The sequence below is a fragment of the Hermetia illucens genome, chromosome 5 (genome assembly GCF_905115235.1).
Source record: "Hermetia illucens chromosome 5, iHerIll2.2.curated.20191125, whole genome shotgun sequence".
Lineage (NCBI taxonomy): Eukaryota > Metazoa > Arthropoda > Insecta > Diptera > Stratiomyidae > Hermetia > Hermetia illucens.
In genome coordinates, this window is record NC_051853.1 from 106,047,889 (window position 1) to 106,058,255 (window position 10,367).

The 10,367-nt window shown below is 37.2% G+C and overlaps 1 protein-coding gene across 1 annotated transcript; it reads left to right on the forward strand.

Annotated features, from left to right (window-relative positions):
• Positions 1 to 5,555: 5,555 nt before the first annotated feature.
• Positions 5,556 to 9,551, forward strand: LOC119658197. The gene has a single exon (XM_038065463.1). It carries the CDS (start codon positions 5,556 to 5,558, stop codon positions 9,549 to 9,551), a length of 3,996 nt encoding a protein of 1,331 aa, XP_037921391.1.
• Positions 9,552 to 10,367: the final 816 nt, after the last annotated feature.

The window sequence follows — 10,367 nt, forward strand, 5'->3', positions numbered from 1 at the left end:
GATAATAAATCCCTCTGTCACCAATGAGATTCCCGTTTGTTTAATTTGTCATTTTTAAGGTTTTGTGTGAAAAAACCTTATTAGAATAGAATCAATGTCTGTTCGTCTGTCTATCTGTCTGTCACACCCGATGAGAGCGTGCGGTATGTTGTTCCCTTTACATATAGCAAGTGGCGCCATTTTGTGTTAAATTTTAGGAGGGAAGGGGGGCTTCCTATACATGTGAATGGAAAGCGGAAATTTTTTTCACAGAATGTGGCCATGTGGAGTATCAAATTAAAGAGCAAAATTAGTACTTTGAAAGGAGTGTGGAGTATCTGAACGAATTCTAAGCCTCGAAACACATCCTGGACAAATAAAGTTAATAATAGTATATTGGCATATTTTAGAAATTTTGTCGGAAACCCCTCTTATGCTAGACCTACAAAATTTGGCACTTGCATAAGCGATAAAATAAGACATAACTTTCGTTTGACGGAAATCCAAATATTATTAACAAAGTTACAAAGGTGAAACTTCTACATTTTAATTTCGTGCGTTCTAAAACGTGTATGACGTCATCATCACATCAATTCGTCAATACCACAATTTACATACGTGCATACATAAGTATGATATTCGGCAATAGGCAATGTTTGTTTGTTTAGAGTGAGCATAATATTTACGTCTGTTTGAAAAAAAAATATGAAGGATTGTTTTGGGTTTCTAACCATTTACAAATGCAAACATTTGCGTAGAAAGTTTGTCACAAAGATGAACACAAAACCTTTATACCCGAAGCATCAGCTTTCGCTATTCCGACTTGTTTATTAGGGGAAGTATGCTGTTTAGGGTTTTTATGCAGTGAATTTTTCTGTCCTATATGTGTTTCTCCATGTGCGTTTGTTGTCAAATGTCAATCCTAAGTATTTTGCTGTTATTGTCGTATTATTTGCATTTGGAGTGGACTTTGTTGTCTTTTTCTAGTGATGAATATTGCTTATGTTTTCTCGGGGTTAATTTTTATTTTGTTTTTCTTTATTAATATAAAGTTTTATTAGTTTATTAATTTGTACCGGATAGGGAACTTTATCGAACGCCTTGTAAATATCGATGGATTCTCTATGGTTTAGACCTTGTTGACTTGCAAGCAGGTCACTTCTGTGGTTTTATGTGAAAGTGAAATGCGATTTGTTAAAGTACTTTTCAATATGCAAATTTTACGTGTTTCTTGCAACTTTAACCTTTTAGTAGCTTTTTATCTTCTACTTAGCCTTATGGCAATATTTGTCCCGTATTTACGGGGCTTTGCTGGATATCTATACAAAAATGCCGCCGCGCAAGAGTCAGTTACCTTACGAAAATTTGACAGATTTGACAGCTAGCTGGAAAAATTGGCTGAAACCCTCTGGATCTAAACAATTGGGCCAATTATCTATCAGATTATGCATTAAACTATTATACTTTCCTTCAAGCAAATGTGTTTCTAGAAAAAACAACTCCAAATACCCGAAGCGTATAAGAGTTTTGTGTTTTCTTCTCATGTAATCAATTTCTAAGCCCGATTTTCTATACGTAAAAATGCATAATATTCCTTCACTAATCGCTAAACTCGAGATATACATATACATATCAAAAACACGAATATTGGATTCGTCCTAAATAAACAAAGTTTGCCCGTCTAATTTGATCTAACGCATCTTCACGCATATTGAACACTGCCCGTAAACTTAGTTAGCACATACATATACATACACATGTCTGTTTCAAATAATTCATACTAATATGCAAATAACTGAAAAAAAAAAAAAAAACAAAAAGGAAAACTAAAATGTCCCTATGAATCCCTTAATTTTATGTGATGATGTCGTCTTAGATTGCAATGAATTTACCTGAAAACTTTTCAGAAATATGTCTTATATTATCACCTATACTAATTCTGTACTTCTAGGATGAACTTAAGATACTATCATTAACTTTATTTGCGCAGATATCGGAATGGGATGTATTTTGGAACCTGGATTTCGTATAGATGCACAATTATGAATTTTTTGGTTTCACTTATTGAGGCACACACAGCCTTTTGGTATGGAAAGCCCCCCCCCAAACTCAATAGAAATGGCGCCACTTGCTATATTCTATATGCAAAGGGACTTACAGACCACATCTTCTCACCAAATTTAGAGACAATCGGCCCAGCCGTTTTCGAGTAAATCGAATGTGGCCGACAAACAGATATTTAATCGATCTTAAACTTTAAAGATATAAAAAAATATTAGATAATAAGTTATGACAGGTTACATTAATTCTTAATTGTTTATAAAATATATATGTGAGTACAATGATTATAATAGTAACTATATTTCATAATATCATCGTTACGAGAAAAATGGGCGCTTCATGTAAGTTTTGTATTCATTTTATGTGAGGAACTCCCTATGCACGCTTTTCCCTTCGTACATAGCTAAAGATGAAAAAAGTTCCTTCAATAATTACTAAACTCCAGATTTACGTAAGTACATACATACATATCAAAGACATAAATATTTTGCTCGTACTACATATCTCCACGCATTTCCATTTTACTTCGTGCATAAAAGCATACAAATATGTACTTACAGTAAATACACCAGTACTAACGTACACACACATATCTATCCTTATTGGACACTACCCGCAAACTTAAGTAGCGCATATATATATATGCGCATATCTGCCCCGAGCAATTCATACCAAAAAAGGTAAGAAAAGAAAACTGAAATGTCCCCCACGGACCCAGCTTTTCATATAAGTTCACTGATGATGACGTCATACATGTCTTAGAGCGCAAACAGTGTACGTAAAATGCAAAATTTTGAACGTCCATAACTTGGTTAATAATAGCTGGATTTCATTCGAACCTCCTTATATCATCCCTTATATCAGTGTCAAACCTTGTACTTCTAAGTTGACCTTAAGAGGGATTCGGGTATATTTCTAAAACAGCGATATGCTATTATTAATTTTATTCGAATAGATGTCGGATGCATTTTGAGACCTAGATTTTGTATGGATGCACCATTGTGAATTTTTACAGATTATTCGGCTGGAGCAAATATTTGGAGCCCTCCCTTATATTTCACCGAATATCAGAAATAAAATCTGTTCATCGATCCCATTCATTTGATGTGTGGTACATGACTATATTCTATGAAAAAAACAATGTACACACCCCTTCCGAATATATGTGGAGACCGACACTCCTAAAACTCAACACAAAATGGCGCCATTTGCGCATGTACAGGCAATCATAGACCACACCTTCTCACCACATTCCGTGACAATTGGTGCTGCCGTTTTCTAATAAATCGGGTATGGTAGACAGGCAGACAGACACTGAATCGATTTTAATAAGTTTTTAGTTCACACAAAACCTTTAAAATGAGATTACATGGTAGTAAGCTAGTTTATTCAATATAATTTGAATTTATTGATTGCATTTTGAACATTTAGTCTTTTTTGCCGGATATTCATCAAAGACGGACCTTTTATGCTTATCGCAACACTACGTTGTCTTTGTTCTTTTTCGAAGATTGCTTCCGGCAAATGAGCCTACTACAAACTTTCTGTGTTTTCTCGCAGTTAATTCGCAGCGGTAATCTCTACCGTAATTGGTTTCAACTCTTAATTTTCGATCGCCAATTTCGGATAGTCTATTGATTTGAAGCTAGATCCTGATGTGTTGTGGTATCAGAAGTCTCCGGAGGTGGTTATTTTTCGGAGTAACTTTATAATTTTCGTAGTATATAATATAAGCACCATCAAGGATGTTGAGGAGAAACGTTCGTCGTAGAGCATACCTCACATACATTTGGCCCATGGTATCGACGGCGGTTTTAATTTTATTATAAGACATGATAATTTGTGGCTAAATGATCATCTAAAAAATAAATAAATGGCTATCTTATAAAAGCTTTGTACGCAATTATTACATCGAATATCATTTTGTATATGTTTGTTGAATTCTTTTTGATACTTGCCTATTGTAATATTTTCTCTTTCTTTACACATACAACTTGAAGTCTATGTAATTGTAATAAAAATTTTTGCTTGCATTTTTCTATAAGTTAGTCTGAGCTAAACTCCCGAACCGCATATATCGATAACCCATAATATTTCATTTTCGCTTATATTCTATTCTTAGTTTTAAATAAAATAATTGAATTCAACCAATTGTTTTAAAATCTGGTGCCGAAACCCGGGAACGTAAGTCGGAATACCTTTATCGGAACGTAAGTCGGAATACCTTTATCGGAAGAAAAGGAGTGAAAAAAAAAAATAAACATGGGCATAACGGAACGAGCGGTTTATCGTGGGCAGTTAACGAAATTAACAAATAGTGCGTCCGAATATTTAAACAGCTCAGATTCCAAAAGTGATAAAACGGAAGACATTGATCTTATTGAAGACGAACTTGTGAGCTTTATCGAACGCACAAATTCAGTTTTGGGTACGTTACGAAAATGCAATGATAAAATTCGACCTTCTATAAAGCTAGAAAATGCCCAGAAAGAATTTGAAACGATTTACGAGTATGAGGATAAAGCCGCGAACATTTTATCGCACCTAAACCAGAGACTTAAACGGTTACGAAAATGCCGCGATAATCTTGACACTTCATCATCATCTAGCCTAAGTATTGAACGAAAAAAGGAGCACACATTTAGCTCTGCTAAATTGCCAAAACTTTCGTTAAAAGTTTTCAGTGGTCATTTTCATGAGTGGCTCCCTTTCTGGGAACGCTTTCGTGTAGCGGTTCATGACCGAACGGATTTAACCGGTGCTGATAAATTTAATTATTTATCAAATCATTTGGTTGGCAAGGCAGCAGATACAATTGCTGGTTTTACACCAACAAACGCCAACTATGATTCGGCTGTTTCGTTGTTGCTGGAACAGTATGGAAACGTCGATAAGCTCGTCGATCATACGATGCAGCAGCTGATGAACCTTTCTCGAATAAACTCTCGTCATGACGTGACAAAATTGAGGAAATTATACACAGACATAAGAGCCCATACAAGGTCACTTACCGCACTTAATGTTCCATCGTCACAGTACTCTATAATGCTGAGAAGTTTAATTCTGCATTGTTTGCCTCATGATTCAGTGATCGATTTTCATAGGCTACATCCGAGTAAGCAAGATAAAGCTGCACGTTCAATCGAAGACGAAAATGCATCACCATCGGTGGGTACTAGCGAGCACAGTAGTTGTGGTGGTGATCAGCTAAATGATATTCTGTCATTTATTAAAGAAGAGATCTCCTCTCTCGAAATGGCCGAGCTGACAAATGACCGGAGAACGAGAACATCAAAAGTCGCAAATACATGTAAAACGGCTGCTGGGTTACTCACCACTACGAACATAGCTGAGTTTTGCTGCTTTTGCAAATCAAACAGTCATTTAACGGAAAATTGACAATTTTGAAAAGCATCGGGTATTGCTTTAAATGCACCAAAAAGGGACACAATGCTAAGCGATGCTTCAATAAACGTGTAAAGTGTTCTCTTTGTGGAAGTAATCATGCTACGTCTATGCACGACCCAACATACCGACCTAAAGCTAAAAATACAACAACAGTAGCACCTTCAACAACAACGGTAGCACCTGCAACAAACTCTTGTGGCTCAACAACAACATTGTATGCATCAGCTTTACTGCAAACAGAAGAGGTACTTCTTCAAACGGCTACTATTATAGCTTCGAGTAATTCAAGTTCTGTGCCAGTACGAATAATTCTAGATGGTGGCTCGCAGCGTACGTTTGTCAAAGAAAACATTGTAACGAAACTACAACTCGACACACATGATACCTGTAAGCTACGTATTTTACCATTTGGAGATTCGAATAACTCTGAGCTAAAGCTCTTTAAACGCGTTCGAATTAAACTACGTAGTTTACATTCAGACGAGGCGATCGAAATCCTGGTTATAGTCGTGCCAGAAATTTGCTCTACTGCATTCCAGTATGTTCGTAGCACAGAATTGGACATCCTTGGCCTTAAGTTAGCGAATACTTCATATTTAAATGAAACGGAATTCGAAATCGGAATGTTAATAGGGGCCGATATTTACTGGTCCATAGTAAAAGACGACTTCAAAAGTATAACCGACAACCTTGTCGCCATTGACACCATTTTCGGATGGACACTACAAGGACTTATATCGACCCAAGGCACGTCAGTAACATCTACGAATCTCAATGTTGGTGTAATTGAGGACAACTCACTTGAATCTTTAGTTGATCGGATTGAACGATTATGGGTTGTTGACGATATTACATCAAAACATCATAAGCTTCAAGTGGATGATATTATCGAAAAACACATTCGGAAAAATGGCACGCGATATGAAGCATCATTGCTATGGAGAAACGACGAATGCACTATTGATAACAACCGCGGTGGCGCTCTCAAAGGACTTCGACGTTCATTGGTGAAGCTTAGTGAGGATCCGGAAAAGTTAAGGCAATACGATGAAATCATACGGGAGATGATTTCAAGTGGTGTTGCAGAAATTTGCGATGAAGCAGAAAAAACCAACGAACGGACTTATTTTATGCCACATCGACCGGTGTATCGGGAGGAAAGAGAGACCACAAAAACGCGTATTGTGTTTAACGCATCAGCACGATCTGGTGGTAACCCCTCATTAAACGACTTATTGTGGTCAGGACCAAACCTTTTACCAGACATATTAAAAATGATTTTGAACTTCAGGCTTGGCAAACATGGAATTACGGCCGATATCGAACGAGCTTTCTTGCAGATAGAGCTGGCACAAAAGGATCGAAAAGTACATCGTTTTTTCTGGATTTTATCCTTGGATGATTTGCTTTCAATAATCATTCTTCAAATGAATAGGGTAACCTTCGGAGTCACCTGCAGCCCGTTTCATCTGATTGGAGCATTGTTGAAACATTTGGAGGATGAATCAATCAATTTTCCTGAAACCTGTGAACTACTAAAAGAATCGTTTTATGTGGATGACCTAATCGTATGTGTTGACAATTTTGAAGACGCTGTAAAATTGTTCAACGAAACACGTGAAATATTGTCCAGAGCATCGATGAACATACGTAAATGGAAGTCGAACAACGAGAAACTAAGGCAAATTTTCGATACAAATGAAAGCAACAATATTTCAAAACACAAGGTGTTAGGACTCATATGGTTTATGGAAATTGATACCCTTGCAGTGGATCTGGAAAAGCTTTGTCAACAGATATCTTTCGATGTAGTAACGAAACGAACCATTCTTCAAACGTTAGCATCTGTTTATGACCCTTTGGGAATGTTATCACCATTTGTCATAAAAATGAAGCTCATTTTCCAAGAGGCTTGGAAACAAAGTTTGGCATGGGATGAAATTTTACCGGCATCAATGCTGCACGAATGGAAGAAAAGCGTATCCGAAATACATTTACTACGAGCCCTTACGATTTCTCGCTATGTATTCGATTCACCACATCAAGTTGAGAAGCAGCTACATATTTCCGCGGGCGCGAGTCCAAAAGCTTACGGATCTGTTGCATACATCAGAAGTAGGAATTTGGATGAAACCATTCGCACTTCGTTTTTATATGCAAAAAGTCGACTTGCGCCTATTCGTGACAAACGCATAACACTACCCAAAATGGAACTATGTGCTGATCTGGAAGCCGCAAGGATGCGCTGCTATCTTGTTGAGAAATTAAGAGTGAAATTCGATTCAATATATTTATGGACCGATTCAAAAATTACTTTATACTGGATTCGTAGCAGTAAATTCCAGAAAGATGTATTCGTTTACAACCGAGTTCAAGAAATTCAGCAACTAACCGCTAACGACAACTGGAATCATTGCCCAGGATCAATCAATCCCGCAGATCTATTGACTCGGGGTGTTTCTGCACAAACTCTACTGAGTTGCGAGACCTGGCTTAACGGACCGTTATACAACGACATTAGTGAGTGGCCCATATCCGACCAAGATTTCGAAACTCCGATGACCGCAGTTGATTTTTGCCTTTTAACTATTCCTCAGTCGACCACTCAATCTGACTGTGCAGTACCTGATAATCCAATACATATTGAACGATTCAGCAAATACCGGAGGCTTCTTCGTGTTACAGCTTATGTGCTTAGATACGTTGACCTGCTTCGAAAGAGAGTAGGTTTCAAAGAACACCTGACTGCGGATGAACTACGGAGAGCAGAACTGTTCTGGATAAAAAGGGTTCAATTCGAAGTTTTCAAAGAAGAAGTAAATGCTCTTAGCAACCGGCAATTGGTTCCTAAGTGTTCGAAGATTTTGTCATTAAACCCCTTTGTCGACGATGACGGAATTTTACGTGTAGGCAGCCGCCTAGGTGAATCGGAGTTGGAATTTGATGAAATGTATCCAGTTATTTTATCGAAGAGCTCACACTTAACGTCTCTTATCATTATCGAAGCTCATGAAAAAACATTTCATCGTGGAACGAATTTTACGCTTGTTTATCTGCGAAAACGATTTTGGGTGATCAAAGCTCGCCAAGCGGTCAAGACTATAATTCATCGCTGTTTACTCTGCAAACGTATCAAAGGAAAGGCAGGAAACCAACCATTCGCACCTCTGCCTAAGAACCGATTGTTAGCCTCGCGCCCTTTTGAAATAGTGGGTATCGACTTCGCAGGCCCATTATTTGTTCGCAGTTCTTCCAATGAGAGCAACCGGAAGGCTTACGTATTGCTTATCACTTGTGCGGTCGTACGAGCCGTGCATTTAGAATTGACGCCAGATCTGAACGCAGAGTCTTGTGTGCTAGCATTACGGCGATTCTTTGCCAAACGAGGTGTACCAAACGTTATATATTCGGACAATGCAAAAACTTTTAAAAGAACGACATTGGAGTTTCAACAGTTGAGGACGACGATACAATCTGAAACTTTCCACAACTATTTAGCAGAAAACAACGTTAAATGGCGTTTCATTGTGGAAAGAGCTGCCTGGTGGGGCGGTTTTTGGGAGAGATTGGTACGAAGCGTTAAAGACGTTTTAAAATTAGCGATTCAGCGATCTACGTTAACTTTTGACCAGCTATATACTTACTTAACTGAAGCGGAATTCGTGATTAACGCTCGACCACTTACCTATGTTAGTGACAACGAACGCGACCTCTCTCCTTTAACGCCTGCTCATTTTTTGCTCGGCACTTTTCCTTCAAGCTTAACAACAGCTTCGTTTCAAGAAGCCGACAAAAACATTCGAGCTAAGTGGAAGGTACGATTTCGCTTCGCAGATACATTTTTTAAACGATTTCGGACGGAATATGTTCAATTACTTCGGTCAGCGCATCATGGACCTACAAAATTCACACGTGAATTGAAAGTCGGCGATGTTGTGATAGTACACGACTCTTCTATTCCACGGCTTTTTTGGAAGCTGGCGACCATTGAAAGGGTATTTGTCGGCCGAGACAACCGAATCCGTTCATGCGAGCTGCGTCTTCATAATGGAGTTCTCTTGAAGAGATCAATTCAGCATTTATTTCCATTAGAAGTAAATTAATTAATTAACTTGGCGGCGGGAGAATGTTGAATTCTTTTTGATACTTGCCTATTGTAATATTTTCTCTTTCTTTACACATACAACTTGAAGTCTATGTAATTGTAATAAAAATTTTTGCTTGCATTTTTCTATAAGTTAGTCTGAGCTAAACTCCCGAACCGCATATATCGATAACCCATAATATTTCATTTTCGCTTATATTCTATTCTTAGTTTTAAATAAAATAATTGAATTCAACCAATTGTTTTAAAAATGTTAATATACATGGTTTAATAAGGTATCAAGGCCCAGCAAGATGCTAATATATTATTTGAAAGGTTAGAATTTGCAAACGAAACTAATTGAAATAAGATTTGTGAAGTTAAAATATTTACAGACGATAATACTTGAAATCCAAAATCATTAATGGAATTATATTGTACTATTATATTTGGAATCATTTTGTTTATCCTTTAAGATATTATAAAAGAGAATTTTTCTTTATAGTGCTTTTCATTCGCATTGTTCACATTTTGAGTTCACTCCAATAAAATTGTATTTTTATTCTAAAGCGTTTCCTTTTCTTTTGCTCATAAGTAGTAACGCGTCCTAAAATCGTAACTGGCGCAGTCGGTCTTTCGAACTTAAAGTACAGGAATTAGCACTGTTCCCCTGAAAAGGTTCAAATAATTTACTTACCACCATACCGATGAATGGGTGCGAAATGATTTTTTGGAAATTTCAACTTAACGCGATTTTGTTAATTTTTTCAGCCCTGTTAAGTAAATCTAGCAGATTCTCGAGACGAGAATTCAAACAAAAAGCAGGACATTTGCA

Bases quoted from the DNA above. Each gene is read 5' to 3' on its own strand.
- LOC119658197 (XM_038065463.1), top strand. From the start codon at position 5,556: ATGCACGACCCAACATACCGACCTAAAGCTAAAAATACAACAACAGTA.